This window comes from Ananas comosus, linkage group 14, assembly GCF_001540865.1.
Source record: "Ananas comosus cultivar F153 linkage group 14, ASM154086v1, whole genome shotgun sequence".
NCBI classification, from domain to species: domain Eukaryota; kingdom Viridiplantae; phylum Streptophyta; class Magnoliopsida; order Poales; family Bromeliaceae; genus Ananas; species Ananas comosus.
In genome coordinates, this window is record NC_033634.1 from 6140578 (window position 1) to 6166622 (window position 26045).

Genomic DNA, 26045 nt, shown 5'->3' on the forward strand with positions numbered 1-26045 from the left:
CGCGACGTCAAGCCGCAGAACCTGCTCCTCGCCCGCGACGGCGCGCTCAAGCTCTCCGACTTCGGGCTCGCCGCGCTCGCAGCGCGGTCGCGACGGGCGCCTACACACGGCGTGCGGGACCCCGGCCTACGCGGTACTCTTTATTAATGGCTCGGAGACTTTCTTTTGAGTTGATTAGATGCCATAGAAGCTTTAATTTCATTTATTTATTGGAAGGGCCCATAGGATTAGTTTGTTTTAATTGTACGAACATATATTTTTTCTACGGCATTTCATCCTCTCTCTCAGCTTCATTTTTTTTTATATATATTTCTTTTGCGATGCTCTTTGGATGCAAGATAGTAATCAGTGCTCATTTTGTGAAAACTGAGTTGCTTTTCCAAGGTAAATTATGTAAGATTTGGACTGTGTTGATAGAATTTATTAGTGTGCAACGAAAGAAGTTAACTAGAAAATGAGTTTTTATTCTCCCTTATTTGTGTTAGTCCCCTGAATTATTTATCTGAGTATCAAATTGTAAAATGAAGTGAATCGTATCTAGGCTTTTTCAAGCATGTGGTAAATTTCTGGGTTTCACTTCTAATGCTACGGGTACGACGGGGCGCGCGCCGAAGCGTGGTCGTGCGGGGTCATCCCCTTCGTGCTCCTAGCGGGACGGCTCCTCTTCGACGACGCCAACATCCCGCTCATGTACCGGAGGATCCACCGGCGCGACTACGCGTTCCCGCCTTGGGTCTCCCCCCTTCTGCAACCACCTCATCTCCCTCTACGCGTGATGCCGCCTTCCCGTCGCCGCCCGCAAGGTGTTCGACAAAATCCCCCAATTAAAATTTTCTATTTAAATTTATATATATATAGAATAATATACATATATAGAGAGAGAGATATAGAATATATATTCTCTCTCTCTCTTTTTTTTTTCCTTTCCCAATTTTTTTTTTTAGTATTGTGATTCACATACAAAAAAATAAAAATTTAAATTTAAACTTTAAATTTAAATACAACAATTAAAATTTTCTATTCAAATACATATATATATATAGAGAGATAGAATATATATTCTCTCTTTCTCTTCTTTTTTTTTTTTCCTTTCCCAATTTTTTTTAGTATTGTGATTCACATACAAAAAAATAAAAATTTAAATTTAAAATTTAAACTTCAACATTTTATATTCTAAATTTAAATTTAAATTTTAAATAATAAAATATTTTAAAATTTAAATATTTAATTATTTATTTTGATTTTTCTTCGTAAATTTTTCGCTGCGAAGCGCCGGCCTTCACTCGTCTATATTTATTTTATTTTTCAAAATAATCTAATTTTTATTTAAATATAAAATTAGTCTAAACCGTTCTTATTTATAATCGAACCAAGCGCAACCTAACGGCTTTCTTCTCTCCCAAAAACCCTAATAAAACCTAATCTCCTCTCCCCGACTCCGTCACAGGCACCTCCACCTCCACCTCCGGCCGCCGGATTCCTCTCTCTCCCACTCTCTCAATCTTCTCTCAATCCCTCTCTCCGTCTCTGTTCTTCCTTGGCGACCCGAGTTGCAAGGAGGGCCGCGCCTCTCCCCTCGGGCTCTCCCCGCGTCGCGGACGTCCGGCGGTCCTCCCTCCCCGCCGACCCCCAGCTCCGCCGAGGCCGCGGAGCTCCTTCACGAGCAGCCTCAGGTAGAAGGGAGTTATCCAGTACCTAGGGGCGTTGGTTTTGGTTTTGGATTCTAAAGAGAGGCGTTTCTTGAAAGTATAGGAGACTGCATATGTAAGAAATTCTAATGCCGAAATAGTTATTCCCTGATCATCCTTCAATCACGTGCGATTGCTCCTGGTGTACCTTTTTTTTTTTTTTTGCTTCTTTTTGGCATATGTATCCCGATCAACGTTGTGTGTTAGTCCTTCACGTCTTCTTACTTCAATAATAGAAAGCATTCTTTGTTGTGCATATTAGTCTTAACTGTGCTTTTTTGTGCATGTTAGTCTTAGCTGTGCATATTAGTCTCTAGGACAAAGCGGAAGAAAGCAATTTTTTTTTTTTCTTTTTTTTTCTTTTTTTTCTTTTTGTTTAACATATCAAGGGAGAGAGTTTAGTGTGACAGTTGTCCCCATGTAGACTTTTAAGTCTAAAAATTTCTCATGTACACGTTTGTTTATTAAGACGTTCTTATATATTCATTTTAGCGAACAGTATTGTCTCCTATACGTGAATGACCAAGTAAAAATCATAGACAAAGTCGTATTGTGGAAGAGAGTAGATTCAATTGGAAGCCTTGTAGAGGTAATTATCAGAAATATTGAAATGGTCCTTGAAACTTCGTAAACGATGTCTTTCTTTCACCTATTAGAGGAAAACGGCACAAAAGTATCATCTCAGGAGATCCCAACTAAACGAACCTTGTATTACGTGTTTTAGAACCTCCCCAAAGTTTTTGTTCGACAAGGTAGGGTGTTTTTCACGTACAAGAGTTAGCTAGGACGACAACCCTAACAGGTCTAAAACGTACTGGGACTTTTTCTCATTGTCTAATTATGGTTAAGGTATCATAATCATCCTATTTAACGTAATGATCCGATAGGTCTATAATGTTGAATCCGGGATTTGAAGATGAATTTGTAGAATAAAGGACTTTAAAAAGTATATTACCCCAAGGTAGGAACTTGTAGGCGAAAAGTCCATTTCCTTGAAGGTCAAAATCATGGACTTTGTTCCAATTTTCCAATGAATGTTCCTTTAGTACTCTTCAGTCTAAAAAACTACCGGCCTTGCCTTATCGTTACACTCCTTCAAGTTCGTGGTTGCACAATTTCGCTTTTCAAATTCACCGGTTATTACCTTAACGTCATAGTCTTTCAAGTTCCTGTTTTCACAAACTCTCTCTTCAAATCTCCGACAAAGTTATAAGAGGTTTTAATTAATCAAAAGTATCGATCGTGTTGTCTTATGGTTCTCTGAAAGTTTAATTGTGTTAATCTTACAGACCAACACATTTACATTTTTTTTAGGATGTCCTTTCGTTAAGACTTTTGGATGAAATATGGTCTAGAGGAACTAGGCTATTTTTCTAAAATTTAATGGATTGCCCAATACAACTATATTAAAGTAATGGTAAGGGAGTTCTTGTACCAATACTATAAAATACGGAACCGAGGTGGTAGTTTTGTAAGTTTCAATCTATCTCTAACTTTCCTTAAGAATAAGTAGTTTCGTACGTTTGTTAGTCGATATTATTTTAGGTAAAACCAGTAGTTTTAATTTGGATATTTAAACCTCCACTTTTAAGTGAATGATATGTCATCTTCTAAAAATAGGAGGAAAAGATTACGTCGTTTGGGAACTGACTGAAGAGTGTGTCTTTTTATGTCATGTTCTTTTACACTTAGGTCGGAGTATCATAACAACTAAATGGACTGGTGACGTAACAACCTCTGAGAATTCCACAAGGGACTAAAAGAGACGTCACTTACATAGCTGTTCACTTTGGTGAAATTAAGAGCTTAAAGGGTTTAAACTAAGTCATTGGTGACCTCACTGTTGAACATTCCTTAGTCCGAACGTAAGACATAGCCCGTGTTTTAGTGACGGGAGTAAGACTTAAGCACTTAAAAGAACGTAGAGCTGGTGTTGAGACTGAGGTTAAAGTAAGACTAAAAAACAAAAAAGAACATCGAACTCGTGCTATAATGGCAGGAGCAGGAATTATACACCCAGAAGAACGTAGGACTGCTGCTTCAGTGACAGGAACAAGACTTAAAGACGTAAAAGAACATAAAGTCGACGTTGTAGTAGCTGGAGTAAGAAGTAGAAACAGAAAAGAACGAGAGCAACGTGAAATCAGAGAAGGTCGGAGTGTTCCAAGCGTAAGGTCAGCAGTCGAAATCTTCATCTTCTCAGGTTTTTAAAGACTAAGTATCTGTGTAGAACTTAGAGTCTCGAGTGTAAGCATCTGTAGTGACAGGGAACTTTACAAGAGCTACTTGGAACCCTTCTTCTTGGTAATCTTAAGTCCCGTCCGGCAACAAGAAATTTTCAAAGTAAAACTGACCTCTCTTTCCGTGATGTCGAAAGTCAGGATGTTGCAAAACGTCCACCGTCGACCAGTCTTTGAAGACGATTAAAAGAGGTCTGACCTGGTGTGTTGACCGTAAGTTAACTCGCCGTGAAGGATATTACTAGCTAATCATGGGACCCGGGTATTGTTGAAAAAAGCGTCGGAAATTGTAATGTTAAGTTTTACACTAATTCGAAGAGAAATTTTAAACCTGTTTCCACATGTAGTGTAAGGGAAAGTGCTTCACTCGTCGAGCTATGTACAAGTATTTCTTTATCTTTTAATTAGTTAAAGAGGTTCGGGTTAAACAATGAGCTCCATCCTCTGAAAAGTACTCAAAGACGTTGTAATAACAAGTGGACTCGTTTTAGTTAATTAAATAACTAGGTGACACTTCCCGGATGTCATAAAAAGAGTCAGTTGTGGAAAACGACGGGTTTCAATAGAAGAAAAACGTTATGTACCACTACTAACAATGATTTAACCCATAGGACTTTTCTAACGGGAACATTGTTTAGTACACGGAGGGATTAACTAAGACCTTTAAGCACTTACGAAGCACCGACGAAGTTACGGGGATTCGGGTTTTGTCTTCGGTAAGGTCGTGCCAGGTCATTGGGTCCCCTAAGCGTTAACTTAAATAGGTATTTTAATCTAAAGGACGTTCTTGGTTCACGACTATCTCTACTTAACGTGTAGGTTCCTTGTGTACGAAGTCTCGGGCTCGAGTTTACACATAATAGACGGTTCATGTACACACTATGTTAATATTTCTATTTTTTTCTTTCGTAGTTCTAGTATTTTCTTGATAATTTTCGAAGTTTTGTATATTATATCTAGCCTAAGTGTATTTGAAACTTTTAGTGAAAACGAATCTAGAACAGCCATCGATGTACGTATTCTTTAGGCTTGTCTTACGTTGACTCTGTTCGTCTTGGAGGGTAATTTTAATTGTGTGGTACGTTTCTTATTGATCATGGTATATATAACATGACGAGTTTCTAGTAAGATCAAACTAGTAACTCTCTGGAGCTAGGTAATAGTGCATGTGTATTATATAAACTTGAACGAGGCAACAAGACCTGTCGAGAACGATTGTTTCACAATGTCCCTCATCTTGTGTTTATACTACTTAGTCTTCGAACTACTCGCTTTAAACAAGGGTTTTACGACGGTTAACTTAGGTATTGAGATGGCAAGCTTGTTCTTCTCTTCAATCGTTGGTGAGATACGACAGGTAATCCAGCTATAGGACGTTCTCTGGTATATTAACAACGATTTTATTACGTCTCCTCAGTTTAAAGTGTTTGAAGAGATAAGTTAAGTTGAGTGATACTTTTCTTCCAGTAATGGTTCGCGACATCTCTTCAATCTTTATCTCCTCGGTACTTAACTAAGTCCACGGTTTAATCGTCACTAAGAACTTGATCTAACTTTTCCTCCGCGGTTGAGGCTTGAGTTAACACCTCTGGGGTAATTTCTTCTTATTGCCGTTCGTCGTAGGTTTCAGGAAAGGGCATATTAGCAGAGGTACGTAAAATTGATAAAAAGTTTCCATATTCTTTTATTCATTTATTTAGCTACCATAGGGGCCTTTGTTACGAATTTGTGTTTGATCAAAGGTTATTAGTATTGATAAAACTTCTCTGGATGTAACGATCTTGATTCTTATTGGTGTTAGACACCTTTAAAAGGTTAAACACTTTAGGTTCAGTTCTATTGATTACTTTATTGAGATAACGTCGTGACTTCCAAAACTTTTAATTGAGACATATCTTTCCTTTAGGTTGTGCTCATAAAACTAAATGTTAATTCCTACGTAGAGTGAGTAACCTATTTGAGAATTATTTCTCTATTGACTAATAGGACCCGTTAGAACNGATCTGTGAGACAAGGGAGGGATCCCATACCACCCAGCGAAGTGATGGCCCAGCACTCTCGTAGAATTATAGCTTGGAGTGATGTTAACTTGCCAAGGACATCTGCAGATGGCAGACGGGTTACTGTTCTGATCTCTTCTAGCGACAGGCGGGTGAGGGAGGTAAGAGTTTGTAGGCTTGCCGACAATGCGCGGTTAGTAATGTTGCATCCCTTAAGCCAGAGCTCGGTAAGGGTAGAGGGCAGAAGCAATTTGGCCTCATTTTGTCTGCTGTAAATCAATTCCATCTTTCGCTCATGCACCTCCAACCATCTCCCCCAGACAGCAGTAATATCCACGTCGGCAGCAGGCGCACTCTTATTATGCTTTGCAGAGCAAGCTTCATTGTTGGAGTCATTCGTTGCGGCTATGAAATTCATCATTTCTTTCTCATTGTTGACTAAGGACTCTTGATATTGGTGGGGAAACCATTTCGGCATCCTTTTCCTCATGACCTCTATTATGGATCTCTTGTCGGCTGGGCTCATATGCAAGTCTTCTTTTGTTACAAAGATGAGAGACAGTGTATTTTCTATTATGAGTATTGTAAGCTGTGGTGGAAGGGCATGTAATGCTTTAAGTTTAGGAAGATGCGAGAGCTCAAGTGATATGCATGATCGGTAAATCTGGTCCATCATCAGTGGGAGCGCTTCTAGCATTCCACACCACGTCAGTGCAAATTCCTGAATATCGGATGTTTGACATTCGGGCCAAGACGGGCACGACCGTCCTCGATACCCATCTAAACTCAGGCTGGTAAGATAGGGAGGCAATTGGAGGCCCTCGAGAATTTCGACATCCAAATCAGAATTTACATTGTCCTCACCATCGCGCCATACCAACTGGAGCATATCAAGATGCTCCTTTTCTTTTAAATTGGCTGCAATGGCGCTATCCCTGCTCTCAACATTCTCGAGATTATCAATGCACAAGCGTCCTCGAAGTTCATTCAAGTTCTGTAGTTGCTCTAGCTCATATCCTTTTTCCTTTTTCACCTGAAAATGTTTTAGGCCTTGCAAGGAAGTTAACTTGCCAATGTCAGGTATCCCCGAAATTAAATCAGAATTTGCCTCTAGATACCTCAAGCTAACCAAGTTATTAAGACGTTTAGGAAGCGAGCTAGCGCTTTTTATTCGCAGCACCTGTAACTGATACAGAGTACACACCGACTCCGGCAACACGAACACGCTAGTACTCGATATTTCTAGGACGCGAAGGTGCTTCATTCCACTTATAAACTTTGCCAAATTTTCTAGATTTAACTCCAAAACCAGCACACGCAATTATTTTAAGCTGAATTTTTTAAAGCTGTTGGAGATGTCGGTCGCAACTTGTTCTTTTGAGGTGACGCTTTCTCCTCCCATGACGATTAGGGTGCGGAGTTTCCTTAGTTTGCAAATCCTCTCCTTATTCTCGTTCAGTTTGTCAGCCGGTATGCACAGATGACGAATAGTTGACGGGATCTCGGTTCGACGATTACCTTCTATTCTAACACAATAATTGCGAGTGACCTTTTCTGCTAGATCATACAACAATTCATGCAACGTGTAGTAGCTGACAAACTTATATGCCCCAGAGGAGTAGCTGACTCTGTTATGACGCTGAATGTAGAATCTGGACACCAACTCATTTAGGTACTTATTGCCTGCATCCTCCATCCGCTTATTCTGATCATCCGGCTTGATAAAACCTTGCGCCATCCAGAGATGGACCAGTTGTAAAGCTTCGAACGTGTGGCCCTTAGGATACAGGCTGCAGTATGAGAAGCAACGCTGAAGATGTGCAGGCAAATGCCGATAACTCCACATCAGTGCTTTGGTTTTGCCGCCGGACCAGTCCTTGTCCGCAATCTTTCTCAAGTATGTATGCAAATTACCTTGCGAATGGGGGAGGTCGGCAATCTTCATAGCAATCGTCTTGCCGACCATCTCGGCCGCTGTAGGGTCCTTGTTCAACTTCCCAGCAATTATCTTGCATTTCTTTTCTAGATCGTCTCTTAGGCACGCATGCATTTCCCTGCTGGGCAATGCGTAGTGAATGAAAAGATCCGAAAAGTAATTCTCTTCCATATCTTCCAACGGGACAATGTGTTCTACGGTAGCACCAATAGCAGCAGCAATCTTTCTCGGCGCATCGTCGGTTTGAGACGTAACTAAAATCTTGCTCCCCGGCAAACAACAACACTTGCTTAAACATCTGAATAGTGTATCCCAATTCTTCTCGTGGTCTTCTCCGTGGCACCAAACATCATCTATCACAAGGAGGAACATCTTCGCATTTAGCTTTTTGTTTATTTTCAGTTGCAGCGCTTCAAGCGAGTTGAGGTTACCGAGATCTTCTTGAGGCTCACCTGCGATAGAAGCTTGTTGTACGATGTCTTTCATAATTCCGGCTGCGTCGAAGTTGCGAGACGCGTAGACCCACATGATGGGATGAAAATGCTGTCCATCACCTAATTCACTCCTCAGCTGCTCGTAAACATACTGCGCGAGAGTAGTCTTCCCGACCCCCGGGCGGCCGACTATGGCAATTATAGGCACTCCCGACGATGATCCAGGCCTGCGAATTGCTGCTGCAGGAGGTTCTGTTTTCAAACGATGGATGATTTTGTGACGATCTTCGTCGCGGCCAAACACCTGTTGCCGAGGCAGCGAGATGGTCTACCTGCTATCGGGCACTGCTGCCGTCTGATCAGGCTGGGCGCCTAACAAATCGCCCGGCTTCTCGGCATCGCTGGCTTTGTATTCAAGCTTGTTCAGCCTGCGCTTCAGCTTGATCTCTCGAGGCGACAGCATATCGCGACCAGCTTTCAAGACTGGTACAACCCATTTCACAAGTTTTGGTACGTTGAAAGGAGAACATACCCGATTAATTTGCCTCTTTCTGCTCCTCGCTACCGCCGCCTCCGCCTCTGCCGCCTTGCGTTCGAGCCGCCGGTAGTTGAGGAGGTCAGCACGTCCTCCGTGCTCTGCAGACCGCTCTCCACCTCGCTCCATTGCGCGCTGTCTTCCAATTTCTCCATCACCTCTGCTGCAGGCTCCATTTTCAGGAGCTGGATGATTTCTTCACGATCTTCGTCGCGGCCGAACACTCTCAGCGGAGGCACTGAGATGGCCGGCCTGCTGTCAGGCGCCGCTGCTGCCGCTGTCTGATCGGGCCATGCGCGTAACAAAGCGCGGAGTTTCTCGGCTTCGCTGGCGATCATTTCCAGCTCGTTCAGCCTTCGCTTCAGCTTGATCTTTTGAGGCGACAGCATGTCCCGAACAACTTTTGGCACCGGATTACTTCGCCTCCTAGTACTACTACTGCTTGCTGTCGCCACCTGCCGTCTGAGGCGGTCGTAGTGGAGGAGGTCCAGCGCGTCCTCCGCGTCGTCGTAAGCGTCTTTCAGCCTCTGCAGCCAGCCCTCCACCTTCCTATGGTGCCGGCTGCCTTCCGCTTTCTCGATCACCGATTTCAGCACCGGGAGGATGTTTTGCTCCATCTCTTCCAGCCTTTTCTCCGCGTCGATGCCTAGGCTGTCGAAGCCTTCGTTGAGCAGCTTCGCCACGAGGGGAGACGCCACCCATACCTCCGCTGCTACTCCGATCGATTCGACTACTGGCATTGCTGTTGTTGCAATAGGAATAGAAAAATTAAAAATATATAAAAATAGAAAGTAAGAAATTAGCTAGAGTAAAAGAACGAATGAATTAATATGCGGACGAAGAATGATTGATTTGTACGGTCATATCGCGGTGTATACAAAAACATTATTCGCTATTTCTTTCGCGGTCAATTCAAACGGATAGTTAGCATTAATTAATATTTTTATTATATTTTATTTTAAATTAACTAAATTTAAAATTGAATTAGAATTAAGCTTTTTAAATTTTAAAATGAAATTTTAAAATTTAAAATAATTATGAAATTTAAAATATTAAAATTTAAAATTAAATTTAGATTTAAGCATTGAATTTAAAATTAAAATAAAAATTTGAAATTTGAGTACAAAATCAGAATCAAATTTAAAGAAGTAGCTTTTTTCTGCTCTTGATTTTAGGCTTTTAAAAAAAATTTCTAATTCTGAAAAGCAAAATCGGATTTGAAAAATAAAATTGTGAAAGGGCTTTTTTATAAAATAACCTTATAAAATTTTATACTTGGCAAAATTACTCTGCCAAAAAAAATTTGTAAAACTAACCCTCCTTTCGCCATGTGGGCGCCACATCTGATTTTCCTCACAAAGACGTCTTTGTGATTCTGTGGTTAAGGCGGTGAATGATTCACCACCTTCAGTGCAAAACCCCACCCGCTTCCCCTTATAAGACCTCTTTTCCAACTTCATCCTAACAATTCCGTCTTTTCTGTGTCCCCGTCTTCTCGAGGGCATAGGAAAGGAAAAGTGCAAGGGATTTGCCCTAAATGCAGTAAGTGGTTTATCGCCTTTAGAAAGCGGTGAATCATTCACCGTCTTCATAAGAAATATACAAAGACGGTGAACGATTCACCGTCTTTGTGAGGAATACTGACATTGCGCCCACGTGGGAAAAGGATGGTTTATTTTACAAATAAAATTTTTACAGAATCATTTTGCTAATTATAAATTTGTAGAGAATTATTTTATAAAAAAACCCATTGCGAACATTCGGGGGAAAATTACTTTTCAACCTCAAAGTACATTTTAAAAGTTAGACCTACCACTAGGGGTGTAATGTGGGCCGTGCCGGCCCACATTTTCCGGGCCGAACCGGGCTGGAGAGTGGCGCGGCCCGGCCCGTGGCTAAATCCGGGCCGAGCCGGGCCGGGCCTGAACTCCCAACCATCCGGCCCAGCACGGCCCCTGCGCCCGGAAGGCACGGGCCGTGCCGGGCCGGGCCGTGCTCCGAGCCGGCTCCTTTTTTTATTTTTTTAAAAATGTACATATAATTTAAAAAATATAAACAATAAATTATATTTATATAAACTGATATTTTGACTAAAAAATTTAAAATTTATAAAAATAATTACAAAAAATAAATATTTTAAATTTATTTAATATATTTTTTATTTTTTTTTTGAAAAAAAAAAGTTGAGAAGGGTTTTTGGTCCAATGGACCAAAATTGCTTTGGTCCATTGGACCAAAATCACTCCTCCCAAGGGAGGAGCTCTCCTTGGGAGGAGGGCTAAGCCCTCCACCCGAGGAGAGCAAACCCCAGGCCCAAGGCGATTCCGTGCCGTGCTGGCCCGGCTGGCCCGGCGGGCCGTGCCGTGCCGGGCCACGGGTCTCTCCTCGGCCCGGCGCGGCCCAGGCACGTTTGGGGCCGTGCCGTGCCGGGCCGTCGGGCTCCAAATGTGAGGCCCAGCAGGGCCCGAAGTGCCTGCCGGGCCCGGCCCGGCCCGGGTGCTAAGGCCTGGCCCGCAGCCGTGCCGGGCCGGGCGGCCCACGTGCCGCCCGGCCCGTTTTACACCCCTACCTACCACCCCTAGGTCTGCTTGGACCTTTGCTTACTTAGAAGATGTCTGACCCATGGTGTCATGGTATCTGGAAGCATTCTAAAAGCCAGCTGAGCAATTGAAAAAGTTGGATGAAGTGTATTAGATGTGTGGGGAATTCGCATTTGTGGCTCGAGACAAGCAACAACCTTTTCGATCTGGTCGAGCAGAAATTCTACACCATCACATTTGCACCACGTTATTAATAACAAATTAATTATTTTTTTTTTCAAATCAAACTACAATAAAAATATTTTTTTATAATCATGATAGGACATATAGCTCTAAAAAGAGATATTTGATTGATTTTTACGCCACATCACCAATATATACCCGTTGCATTCAAAAAATTTTCTGGTCAAGTGGACTAGTACTATACTATATTAAGAGATCTTTAATTGCATTTCTTTATCGTACCAAAGAATATTACTGTACATAGTTATACATAAATCTCATATCTCATCTACTTTACTATTAAAAAGAAAAAAAATGATAAAACCAGCGAAAATATAATGGTTTTTAGATGAGTAAGACAATCCGAGGAATAAAAAATTAAAATATAAAAATATAGAGTAAGAAATTAATTAGAGGAGAGGAATGAATGATTGGCTGTACCGTCATAATCATACAATCCGAGGAATGATGATTGTACGGTCACCACAAAGTCAATCTAAACTTACCACTTGCTGGTCGGTGTCTACTGCTAAGTGTTAGTGACCCAAAATAATTTTAATAATAATGGTGGTAAACCGTGTGTGTAGAGTCCGGCAGGATACTATCGATAGCACGAAATATTTAGTGCTATCAAGTTTTCTACCGTTAGATTTATCCCGTTTATCATTTTCATCCATTCGATTATACTATTCAACTAACTACCCACTCAATCCTAAAGGGACCACATCAGCCTAATTGTGTAGATCAATTTCAACATTTCTAAACATTTCTAATTGTGCAAATCAATTTCAACAGTACCGATTATCAATTTGAAGTTCCGATCATTCAAATCGACTTGATAGGACAATGTCCTCAATCCTATTAATAGGATAGTAGATGGACCCTATATATATATATATATATATATATATATATATATATATATATATATATATAGTTGAGCTAGAATACTATCGATAACAAACGGGTTCCGTTGCCACCCATTTGTTTTCGATGATAGAGCCTCCAAATCGACGATCGGCACCGTTGAACATAATCTATACCACTTGAAGTGTTTAGAAATTAAATTTCAAATTTTTTCGACATCAATTGCCTAATGATCAAAGGGTTTCAAAATTTATAATTTTAATTGTCGATATGAGGTGTGTTCTCGTTTAACGGCATAAAAATATGTATACAAATCAATTGAATTTTTGTTAGAAAATTCTTTAAACTATTTAAAACAAGATCTATACTCTTGATCTTGATTACAAGATCCTATCATGATTTTTTAAAGAATATTCATTTTCAGCCGTTCATTTTCATGTCCACTCGATGGATAAGAGAATAATATCGGAAATGTATGAAATTTGACTTGTAAACACTTCAAGTGGTATAGATCATATTCAACAGTGCCGATCGTCGATTTGGAAGCCCCATCATCGAAAACAAATGGGTGGCAACGGAGCTCATTTGCTATCGATAGTATTCTAGCTCAACTCTATATATATATATATATATATATATATATATAATTGAGCTCCTATGCTTTTAAAAGTATCAAGTTATTGGTGCTTGTAAGTTTTTAGCCCTTGGATTAATAGATGTGCGGTGAGGATAATGTGGGCCCCCTTGGGTTAAGTAGGTAGTTGGTTGAATAGTATAATCTAACGGATGCAAAAGATCAAAATCGTAGATCTAACGGTAAAAAATTCACAAGCACCATGTGCTTAGTGCTTTCACAAGCACCATAGCCGGACTCTATATATATATATATATATATATATATATATAGAGAGAGAGAGAGAGAGAGAGAGAGAGAGAGAGAGAGAGAGAGAGAGAGAGTTGAGCTAGAATGTTATCGATAGCAAATCGGCACGTTTGTCACCCATTTGTTTTCGATGATGAAGCCTCCAAATCGACGATCGGCACCGTTGAACATGATCTATACCATTTGAAGTATTTAGAAATCAAATTTCATTCATTTTCGATATTATTTTCTTATCCATCGAGTGGACATAAAAATGAACAGCTGAAAATAAATATTCTTAAAAAAATGATAATAGGAGTCTTGTAATCAAGATCAAGAGTATAGATCTTGTTTTAAATAGTTTAAAAAATTTTCTAACAAAAATTCAAATGATTTGGATATCTTTACGCCGTTAAATGAGAAAACGTCTTATATCGACCATTAAAATTACAAATTTTGAAACCCTTTGATCATTAGGCAAATGATATCGAAAAGATTTGAAATTTAATTTCCAAATATTTCAAGTGGTATAGATCATGCTCAACGGTGCCGATCGTCAATTTGGAGGCTCTATCATCGAAAACAAATGGGTGGCAAAAGTACCGGTTTGCTATCGATAGCATTCTAGCTCACCTCTATATATATATATATATATATATATATATATATATATAGTTGAGCTAGAATACTCCTAAAAGCACCATGATAGTGGTGCTTTTGAGTTTTTAACCTTTGAATGGAGAGATATAGGATTGGGATGATGGTGGTAGGTGACGGTAGGTGGTGGTAGGTGGAATAGTGTTTGATCCAATGGCTATTAGTAATCAAGGAGTAGATCTAAGGGCTAAAAACTTAGAAGCACCAAAGGCTTGGTGCTTCTAACAGTATTCTAACTCCACTCTCTCTCTCTCTCTCTCTCTCTCTCTCTCTCTCTCTCTCTCTCTCTCTATATATATATATATATATATATATATATATATATATATATATATATATAGGCTGAGGCTACTGTACTCATATGAGTATAGAGCTCTTTGTTCTCATAACTTTTTGGCCGTTCAGATGAAAAAATGTGCGGTTAGGATGAGAGTGGTTACGGTTAGATTGATAGTGGGCCTCCTAGGATTAAGTAGTTGGTTGGTTGAATAGTATAATCTAATGGGTGAAAATGATTAAATGATAGATCAAACGGCAAAAAACTTATGAGTATAAAAAACTCTATACTCATAATAATATAGTAGCTGGACTCTATATATATATATATATATATATGCTGGGGCTACTATACTCATATGAGTATAGAGCCCTTTGTATTCATAAGTTTTTAGCTTTTGGATGAAAAAATATGCGGTTAGGATGAGAGCGGTTACGGTTAGGTTGATAGTGGGGCCCCTAGGGTTGAGTAGATGGTTGGTTGAATAGTATATTCTAACGGGTGAAAATGATTGAAGGGTAGATCTAACGACAAAAAATTTATGAGTACAAGAGGCTCTATACTCATAAGAGTATAGTAGCCGGATATATAACCGCCGCTATACCCTCACCCTGAGCTGGCTCAGGTACGCGAGTCGAGGGTGCGGGCACATCACGTCCGTCCGTCACCGTTGCGGCCGCCGCCGCAGCCTGCCGCTCCAAGAGCTCCTGAAACCGCTCGAATCGGGTCTCCTGGCACTGCACCACATTGGTCAACGCGGCCACTTGCGCCTGCAACCGATCCATCACACTCAGTTCAGCCTGCTCGGGCACCTCCGGAGTCGGTGCCGGAGTAGATCTACATGTGTAGCGTCTTGGAGACATTAGTCCCTAAAACGCGAATACTTGGTCAGTCATCTTAACCAATTATCTCGTCGAAATTATGACACATGACGACTCAACCCCAAAATCGGGCGGAAGCACACAAGTGTACTCGTTCTAGACTCTTGGTATCATGTCGTCGGCCGCCGACACAACCACCTCAAGATAAGATATATATATATATATATATATATATATATATATATAGTCTGGCTACTATATTTTTATGAGTACGATCGTCTTTGTATTCATAAGTCCTTTTTTATGATAGAGTTTTCAAATCGACGATTCATGTCGTTAAGCATTATATAGAACATTTAAAACATCTAAAAATCAATTTTCATAATTTTTCAATATCATTTACCTTATGATCAAAATGTCACACAAGTTGACAATTTTTAACCGCCGGTATAGAATACTTGCTAGTTTAACGGTATAAAAAAATTGGAATGACTTGAATTGTTGATAGAAAATTCTATTCACTATCTGTATAAGGATCAATAACTCCGATCTTAAATTGAAGTATCCGATCATCTATTTTTAGGACGTTGTTCAATTTTGACCGTTTATTTTATGCTCGCTTGATAAATTTTATTATGATTTTGAAAAATTACGAAATTTATTTTTTAGAAGTTTCAAATACTTTAGATCATATTTAACTAAGTGAATCGTCAATTTGGAAGCTTCATCATCAAAAATAACTTATGAGTATGAAGAACTCTATACTCATAAGATTACAGTAGCTAGAGATGTCAACGGGTCGGGTTCGGGGCGGATTTTTAAAAACCCGAACCCGAACCCGACTCCAAACCCGAATCCCGAACTCGAACCCGAACCCGAACCCGACGGATTTTAAAAATCCATATCCAAACCCGAACCCGACCAAAAATCCGAAATCCGAACCCGAACCCGAACCCGAAAATTTGAACCCCGAAACAATTATTTCTTTTTTCAATATTTAAAAATATATTATATTAAATCTAAATTTTTAAAATACAAATTCAAATATAATATCAAATTTTTATATATATAATACAAAATAAATTCGGGTTCGGGTCGGGTTTGGGTCGGGTTCGGGTTCGGGTCGGGTACAATCAAAATCCATATCCGAATCCATATCCGTCGGGTTTTTATTTTTTATATCCATATCCAAATCCATATCCATATCCATATCCATCGGATATATCCGTTTCATTCGGGTTCGGGTTCGGATAAAATTTCGGGCATCCATACCCATTGACATCCCTAATCGCAGGTTTCATAAAAGCAAATTTAATATGTTTATGTTTCATATATATATATATAATTTTGAAGAAAAGACAGCTAATCATACTTTTTTTAGTATTGCAAGCCTATATATATTTAATGTCATTATCCATTAAGAATTTAAGATTAACTTTAAAATATTTAGCAAACCAAAAAGATATAAAACTTGAAAATCTATAATCCATTAACAATGTATCATTCTTTTAACCCGTTTGCACTTTTTAATGGTTTGGGCTCATAGCGTATGCTTTCCGATCGCTTTGTAGCAGCCGTGTTGCTAAAGCGGCCGCTATGAACCCAATCCGCTATATACTGCTTTACATATCATAGCGTAGCGGTAGCACATAAAATCTGCTATAGCTGCCGCTATTGCAGGCATAGCGGCTGCTATTTAAAACACCGATTCTAACCTAACCAACTATAGCAACAAAAAAAGTCATTCTTTCAACATATCAAATTATATAGATTTAGTGTTTTAAAAAAGGGTTATTTGCATACACGTCCCTGCAAACATAGTGAATTGCGAAAATATTCCTGCAAAACGGAAACTTCATAAGTTGTCCCTGCAAAAGTCCTAATTTATGCAGATATGTCCCTCTGGTTAACATCCGTTAGAAAACTGTTTATTTTCTAACAGTTTTCTTGTGAAATGACCATTTTGCCCTCACAAATATATCCCTCCAAAATACTGTTCTTCCCCTTCTCTTTCTCTTCCTCTTTGGGCCGCCGGAGCGGACGACGGCGGCGGCGCGGGGTCGGGTTTGCCGACGACGAAGAAGAGGGAAGAGAAAGAATGAGCGGAAGAAGAAAATGGAAGAGGAAGAGGAAGAGGGAGAGGGAGAGGGAGAGGGAAGAGAAAGATGAAGAGGGAAAGGGTTCGCCGCTGCGCGCCGCCGCTGCGCGCCGCCGCTGCGCGCCGCCGCTGCATCTCCTCCTTTGCCGGCGACGAAGAAGAGGGAAGAGATAGAGGAAGAGGAAGAGGAAGAAGGAGGGCGAAGAGGGAGAGGAAGAGGAAGAGGGAGGGCTCGCAGCCGCCGCCAAATCTTCTCCCTCGCCGGCGACGAAGAAGAAGGAAAAAGAAGAGGGAGAGGAAGAAAAAAAGGGGAAGAGAGAAGAGGAAGAGGAAGAGGGAGAGGGTTTGCCGGGTCCGCGGCCGCCCTCGCCGGCGACGAAGAAGAGGGAAGAAAAAGAAGGGTAGAACCGTAAATTCACGTTATAATTAACCATGGTTAAGTATTTTAATCGTGGTTAACGAAAATTTTCTAACAGTCCTTAACGGCAGGGACATATCTGCATAACTTAAGACTTTTGCAGGGACAACTTATGGAGTTTCCGTTTTGCAGGAATATTTATGCAATTCACTATGTTTGTAGGGACGTGTATGCAAATAACCCTTAAAAAATATAAAAAGGTGGCAACAATAACAAACGAGTTAGTCTACTGTTTCAAAACAAGGCACACGAGGACCATCATTAAGCTTTTCTTTGATGGGCACGTGTTGTGCAGAGTGTGCCGACTGTGCTGGTGTATAAAAGAATTCGTGTGCCGCAACATGCCGGCGTGTCATGCGTACCATTGGCACACTGGCATGCTCTGTGCCAAGGATACAAATGCCCATTGTCACCGGCTGTATCTACCGTGCCGTATCGTGCCAACAAGATATCGGCATGATACAACCCTCGTGCTGATGGCGCAGCTCAAAAATCTTTATTCTTTAAATTAGTAAGTAATTTTCTCAAAGTTCAAAAGATTTGATAAAAATATATAATAAACAGTTAGAATATTCTGTTGCTACAAAAAATAAATATTCCATGCTATTATGTGTCGGCACACATGAATTTTTTGTGGCCGGCACTCATCGTACCGTACCATGTTGGAAAGTTCCGGCACGACCCCCGTGCCACGACACTTAAATCCTTGCTCAGTGCTAAGGAGTGGTTGGTGTTGGAACTCTTGAGCACAAATTGTAAATGTGGTGAAACTTGATGTACATTGAATCAAGGTCAAACTTCAGGGTTGAAATTGAAACTCCTATGGACGAAATTGAAATCGATGCTAGACTTTAGGGAAATTGTTACATTGAAACTTTTGAGCTGAAGATGGAGCCGGGTTAAAATTTCAGGGTTTAAATTTGTAGTCAACCAATCACAAAAATTCCACACTCGTAAAGAGTAACTTTTTCCGGGGGATCCTACCACTACAGCAACAAAGGATTAAGTTTATGCAGTCTCAACCCTACATGTGGAAAGGTGTTCTTTTCCAATTTTGAACAATTTTTGGATTTGTTCTTGAACTGTATATAAACTCACAAACTAGTAACTTTTATACAAACTTGTAACCTCTATACATTATACAAACACCGTGTTGTACTTCCATTACATTAGCTTAATGGTCTTGATTGAATCTTTTCCTTTGCTTAAATTTCAGGTACCAGGGGCAGAAGGTCTAACAGTGCGAGTTGTTTCATCAGTCGAGAGGAAATTGGAAGTGAGGCCACTTTTTCACGACATCTTTAAGGAAAAATATCCAAAAGAATTCCCTTACAAGTCAAAGGTGTAGTTTTCTCGTTTTAACATAATTTTATGCAGTCGTTTATTTTTGCCTTTCCATTTTAGTCTTCCATACTTAATACTAAACTATTCTTATACTTAATACTAAACTATTCTTTTCTGTTCAGGCCATTTTGTTGTTTCAGAAGATTGATGGTGTTGATGTTTGCCTTTTTGCAATGTATGTCCAAGAGTATGGTTCAAAATGTCCTTTTCCAAATCAAAGACATGTCTATCTTTCGTACATAGATTCTGTTAAATACTTCACGCCTGGAATAAAAGCTGCGAGCGGAGAGGCTCTTCGGACCTTTGTGTATCATGAAATATTGGTAAAGATAGTCCTTTTTATATCTTCCTATTGGTCTTGCCATTTTTCTTTTTTATTTATTACATTCAATTAATAACAAATTTGATCCCTGAAGTTTCACTCAATATCGTACTGATTTCCAACAGTCACACTTTAATCCCTGAAGTTTGTTATGTGCAACATTCGTTCATTCATTCTATGTCTGGAAAAAAGTGCCATTCATTTCGTGTCTGGAAAAAAGTGCTATGTTAATACTATCATTAGACTTTCCTTTGTTAATACTATCATTAGACTTTTCTTTCCATGGAATAAAACTCCGAGGATGATATATAACTGAGGTCAAACGTTAAGGTCAAATTGAAAGAGAGGCTTAATGGAGTCAATTTCTCAGATCAAATTGCTGTAAATTCTTACTTTTGAGGGTGAAATGTGGATCAAACTTGACGGACTTAATTTGTAGTTAGCCCATTCCAGTTGTCTTTTTCTTTTTTTTTCATAGAGAGATAATTGATTGGTCTCAATTTATGCCTATAAATATCTAGATTGGGTACTTGGACTACTGCAAGAAGCGAGGTTTTGTGAGTTGCTCTATATGGGTTTGCCCATCAGTGAAGCGCGATGATTACATTCTGTACTGTCATCCGACTACCCAGAAGATGCCAAGGGCAGAAAAACTTCGTGATTGGTATGTATTTTTGAGTGATTTATTGAACCACCAACCACCAATCTTTTGCATATATATATACCCCCTGCAAATTAGTGAAAATGTGCAAGACCAAAGTAAAGTTAGTGTTTGGGTTCATACCACTGTAAATCTTTCTTTTTGCACGTGTGCCTCTTTCGGGTATCTCCAGAACAGCACTGCTTATGCAACCCCTTGCAGGCATGAATGCAAAAATAAGTACTGTTTTCAAGGGCATGAATGCAGATACCAACTTTGCAGGTTTATTAGAATAACTAGACAGATTTGTGGGTGGTATATAGTCAATAAACCCATTGAGAGAACAAATACCGAATTTCATACCTTCTTTATTGGCCTAGCTGAGTTCAAATTAATTTTTTTGCAGGTACCATAAACTGATCAGCAAGGCTACCATTGATGATGTTATTGTCGAGCACACTAACTTACATGATCGTTTCTTCTTATCCACTGGTGAGCATAACACAGTTACTGCTGCGAATTTACCGTATTGCGAGGGTGATTATTGGCCAGTTGAAGCAGAAGTGCTCCTTAAGGATGACTCTGGGAGCACTTCTCAGAAGAAAGGGGCAAAGGCTGCTAATGATAGGATGCTTAGGGCTTACAAACGTAGCTCTGTAGAAAGAGATCCGAAGGATATGTCACTTATGCACAAGGTTGGTCTATTATCGTCCTCTGTTGTTATTAGATGAAAAGCTATATAATGCACACCTTAACTACTTAAATGCAGAAGTAAAAATAATAGTAGAAATCATTAATTCTTTTCTTTTGCAGGTAATAAGCTAATAATAGATCTATTATCATCTAGTAATTTTATTTATATTAGAAGCAAAACTGTATAATGCACTCCCCAACTACTTAAAATGCGGCAGTGGAAATGATAGTAGAAATTATTAGTTTTTTTTTTTTTTGGAATTATAATAGATATTTGAATGCAATGCAATTAAGTTAAATCTTCGAAGAAACTTGACAGTAAAGATGAAAAGAACAATTTTTATTGTTTGATATTCGACTATGAAATAAGTTTGAATATCTAGATTTAATCTTATATTATTATTAGATTAATTGATGAGAGAAGATTTGTCAAATCTAATTTGCTCAAAAGAAAATTCTAATATTTGAATATAATCCTATAATTTGAATCAGAGAAGATTTGTAAAATCCTTTGCATATAAATAGGTGAGATGAGGTTTTTTGGATAAATAGGAACTATAGTATAGTTACACGTGAAAATATTATGTAAAAAATTGTTAGTTCTTTTTAAGGGGGAGGTGAATTTGTGATTGTCCTTGAAATTCCTTAATATTAGTTAACAATCCTGTTTGGATGTGTTATGTTGAGTATTGGCTTGCATGGCTGAAGGTCTTTCAGAAAGTAAGACATATCCGAATTTAAGTATTTCGGTGTGTATTTATATTGTGTAGTCATTTCTTTTGTATAAATATTTTCTGCATCATCTTTCTGTATATCACTTTAGAACCTATACTTTCTTAAAAAATTATCAGCTTTTATCTATTTTTTTTTTCTCCTATCTATCTCCTATAAATAAATTTTTTCACGCTGTGGCCGCCTGTCTATATTATTCACTCAAGCAGTGGAGAGTATACAAAGGCTTTGGCATATTTTATCTCGGCAATAGAACGAAACCTCTTTTTACTAGAGCATTAAAGAGTTAAGGCCTTGATTGTGATTACGTGCACGCTATCTACAGTATAGAGAGAAGGAGTTAAAAAAAAAGAAAAGACTGTCAATTGTAATTTAAATTTTATTAGTTGAGAATGCAATGTTATCAATTGTTTTTGTCTCTATTCTGTCCACAGTATGCTCAGTTATCCTCTGAAACTTATTGCCTCAATGATGTCAGTTATGACTAATTCTTCATCTTTAAATTCTTTTGATTCAACAGCTTGGTGAAAAAATCTGCCCAAAGAAGGAAGAATTCATTATGATTTATTTGCAGTATACTTGCAAGCACTGCCATCTTCCTCTCATGTCTGCAGAAAAATGGAAGTGCACAACATGTAAAATGTTTATGCTTTGCAACCAGTAAGCTACTCTTAATCTCCTATGTTTTTGTTTTGATTTGATTTGATTTGATTTGATTTTTTTTTTTTTTGTATACCATATGTCTGAGTAGATTTACTCAATCAATAGGCTCCGATTCATATTTTTTATGGCTTTGCATTCTTGACCATTTGTGTAGAGATATCTACCTATGTAGGCCTCTAAAATTATCTGCTTACATATACACCGTTCCAATTCTGAACTTTCATACATGCCCCTCAGAATCTTAATCTGAGGATACCTTTGTACTTACAGAGAAGCACCTAATTCGGAAATCTTTTTCTATATTAAAACAACTTCACCCTATTAATAGAATGGCTCTTATGTATGAAACTCCTTCAGATTTACTGGGGTACATGTGTAAATTAGAAGATTTTACCAGGATGTGTTTGTGAAATTGTTGAAACTCCTGCCATGCAAAACAGGCCATTGAGGATGACTATGTATCAGGGAAGTTATCATTGATTATTATTTTTTTGGTAGTTAATTGTGGTCTTTGTATTGCAGGTGTTATACTATGGAACAGCAGCGGGAACACAATGACAAACACCCTAGTATTTTGAAAGAAAAGCACTCCTTCCGATTAGTGAGTGTCAGAGCTTCGTGCTTCTATATGTTTGTCTTCTAGTGTAAATTTTCTTTATCTTACTATTATTATTATTTTCAGGTTCAGCAAAATGCTCTTCCAGATACCGATGATGGAGATGAAGCATTACGAAGTGAATTTTTTGACACAAGAACTGTGTTTCTGAATCTTTGCCAAAACAAGCAATACCAGTTCGATACGCTTCGTAGGGCAAAACATTCAACAATAATGCTCCTTTATCATCTGAGTAATTCAATAGTCGGTAATGCGGGGAACCTGGGAGAACAATCTGTGCAGGTGTTACATTAATTTTGTTTGAGTCTTTAGCATAATATACCTGCAAATCATCTATTTACGTAGATACGTCTGTGAACGTCTGTGAAACTCAGAAAATTTATATACGCCCCTCCAAAGTGCGGTGTGTTGCAAAAATACCTGTAAGAGAGCATCCAGTTTCTGGTTTTTGCGCTGGAAAGTTTTTTTAAAAAGGGGCATTTCTGTAGAAAAAAGTTTTGCAGGCAATACATATGCAAATATTTCTTATTTTTGTGTTAGGGACCACTTAAAGCTGTATTTATTGATCTTTTAGTTACCTTCTTTCATTTCTGGATTGCGATTTTCCTTTCTCACTAGCTGCAGGAAGGAGCTGCTCATATTGATCATGAAGTGGTTGATAATGCCACCAAAGCGGATAATCCTATGCTGCCTAATAAAGAGAATCAACACAAGCAAACTATAGAGGTATATTAATACAAATTATGTATTGCATGTAGATGCCTGTAAAATTTGACATACTCCATGAGAGTGCAGTTTTGTACAAAAATATCCTCAGGTTAGGGAGTCGTCCATTTAATGGGGAGAAGATGGTTTTTTATTGGAATTAATTTTTTAACGATGGCCAGCAAATACAATGGTATTTGCTGGAATTAGTTTTTGTATTGGAATACAAGGGCCAGCAAAGAGGGCATTTTTAAAGAGGGCCGGCAAATAGACAGGTTTTTGTATTGGAATTAGTTTTTTAAAGAGGGCCAGCAAAAATGTAGGAAGCTAAGTTTCTAAAGGGCGTACATGAAGAGTCAGATGGTGGTGACAAGCATGAAAAAATAATTTTGCAGGGTTATATATGTAAACATCTTAGTTTAGTTAAATATAATCCCATGCTAAATTTGTTTATCTATTTTCTTTTTTCTTTATTGTGATTTGTGTTTCTCACTATTAACTGATTTGTGTTTCTCACTATTAACAGGAAGGAACTACACATCATGATAATGATATTGCCTGTAATGCTACCCTGCCTGATAATTCTGTGCTGGCTAACAAAGAGAATCCAAGAAAACAAACTATGGAGGTACTTTCCACAATTTTTATTTCTTTATATTATTATATATATATATATATATATATAGAGTAAGTCTCCTATGCTTTCGAAAGTACGGAGACCTCCGTGCTTGTAAGTTGTTTTTGATGATAGGAAATCCGATTCGACGATCGGCTCCGTTAAGTATAATCTACCTTATTGGAACTATTTAGAAACCAAATTTTATAGTTTTTTGACATCATTTACCAAGCAATCAAAAGGTTTCAAAAATGACTATTTTAACGGCCGACGTAGCACGTTTTTAAGTTCAACGGTGTAGAAGTATCCAAATTAGATGATAATTTAATAGAAAATTCTACTTAACTTCAATAGCAATTCCAATACTTTCGATTTGAAATTCGAGTCCTTTATCACTGTTTTTTATGAGATTTTTACTTTCAGCCGTTCATTTTGAGGCTACTCGTTTACTAGACAAACGAAGTCAAAAAATTATGAAATTTGGTTTCTAGGTAGTTCTAATAACGTAGATCATGTCTAATGGAACTGATTGCCGAATCGGATGTCTCATTATTGAAAACAACTTACAAGTACGGAGGCTTCCGTACTTTTGAAAGCATAGGAGCCTAGCTCTCTCTCTCTCTCTATATATATACATATATATGTATATATACATATATATATATATATATATATATATATATATACATATATATTTGTGGTAAACTGAATTCTTTTAGGCCATTTATGCTGCGATTTTCTTTTTTAGCAAAGTATTTAAGGTTGTCCTTAACGTCGCTAATCAGCTACAGGACCTCTTTATATGATTTCTGTTCCATACATTAAAGGGATCATTTGTAGACTGATAGGAAGTCCAATGGTTTTTCACAGTAAAGCTTTTTGTTTGGATATCTCATTACTAACAACATTGGTACCAAACAGCTTGATTAAAATATATTCACCAGTTTGTTGATGATAAAGGATGTGATCTACAACTGCCTATTTACCTCCAATTTGATGCTTTACATATTTTAGAATTGAACACCACTATCCAATCTTATCAGCGACCTGGTAGTTTTTTGCTTCAAAAGTTTGCTCTCCTCTGGCTTTTGATCCTACTTAAAAGCTTCTTGCTGCAGCATAAACCAATAATGTCAGATTGGAGCTAATGCTTTTAGGGACTAGAAGCTAATAGCTTCCCGCAGTTCTGAAGTTGCTATAGATTTTTATTTATTTTGCCAAATGCCTGGCTTGTGCTTCACAAGAAGAGAATCCCTAAGTATCATGGAAGGAAACATTTCCCTTTCTAACTATACATGTGCTGTAACTGATTTAGGATGCGCTTGATGCTCTGGTGCATGCATCACAATGCAAAGCTCCTCATTGCACGCTGTTGTTGTGCAACAAAGTGAAAAGACTCTTCCATCATGGAAGCCGTTGCAGTGTTCATTTTAATGGAGGGTGTGATCCGTGTGGGAAGATGTGGTCTCTTATTCTACGCCATGCCTTTTCTTGTGTGGAGTCTGACTGCTGTGTGCCTCGTTGCCAGTATGTACTCTCTCTCTCTCTCTCTCTCTTGCCTGTGTGCCAGTACGTACTCTCTCTCTCTTTCTCTCACAGACACAGATATAACTACTGATTGATGATTTTATGTGCTGTAGGGATGTTAAGGATCGCCTGAGGAACCAAACAACTCAGAGCAGAGCAGTGAGGTTTTCTAGGTTTTAGGGACTCAAAGACAGTTTTGCAGTATTCTAACAGTTTTCCGGAACAATTAATATTACTCTAACTTAGTCATTTAGAGTGTCATTCTTTAGGTAGTGTTTCTACAAACCATTACATTTCGTTGGCTTATGAGAAAAGATTAAGCCCCCCACTAACCCCAAAGAGAAGGGGGAATAGAGCTTGTGAGGGTTGTGGCAAAGAAGGAAGGAGACGAGTTTAGGGATGAGATGCTAAGGCTAATTTAGGGAGTTTGGTAAACAAAATATATATACAAGAATAACTGTACATGAAATCTCCGATAGGGTGTACAGTTCATTTATTGCATTCTTTTTGTATGACCAATAAACATCTAGTAGTGTAAATAATTTTTCTTGTCAATAAAACCATCATTAATTCTTTCTGCAGTTTTGGTGCA

At 38.6% G+C, this 26045-nt stretch overlaps 3 protein-coding genes across 3 annotated transcripts; 1 reads left to right on the forward strand and 2 right to left on the reverse strand.

Annotated features, from left to right (window-relative positions):
• Window positions 5921-7192, reverse strand: LOC109720123 (putative disease resistance protein RGA4). Its single transcript, XM_020247005.1, has one exon. The coding sequence runs from the start codon at window positions 7190-7192 to the stop codon at window positions 5921-5923; it is 1272 nt and encodes a 423-aa protein (XP_020102594.1).
• Window positions 7250-8761, reverse strand: LOC109720124 (putative disease resistance protein At3g14460). Its single transcript, XM_020247006.1, has 2 exons — window positions 8631-8761; window positions 7250-8525 (listed from the first exon to the last, which is right to left on the reverse strand). The coding sequence occupies exons 1-2, from the start codon at window positions 8759-8761 to the stop codon at window positions 7250-7252; spliced, it is 1407 nt and encodes a 468-aa protein (XP_020102595.1).
• Window positions 18758-26045, forward strand: LOC109719894 (probable histone acetyltransferase HAC-like 3). The gene is made up of 11 exons (XM_020246732.1): window positions 18758-18937; window positions 19062-19262; window positions 19783-19925; window positions 20308-20596; window positions 21847-21986; window positions 22512-22590; window positions 22672-22887; window positions 23224-23331; window positions 23837-23938; window positions 25242-25453; window positions 25567-26045. Exons 1-11 carry the CDS (start codon window positions 18773-18775, stop codon window positions 25631-25633), a joined length of 1722 nt encoding a protein of 573 aa, XP_020102321.1. The 5' UTR covers window positions 18758-18772; the 3' UTR covers window positions 25634-26045.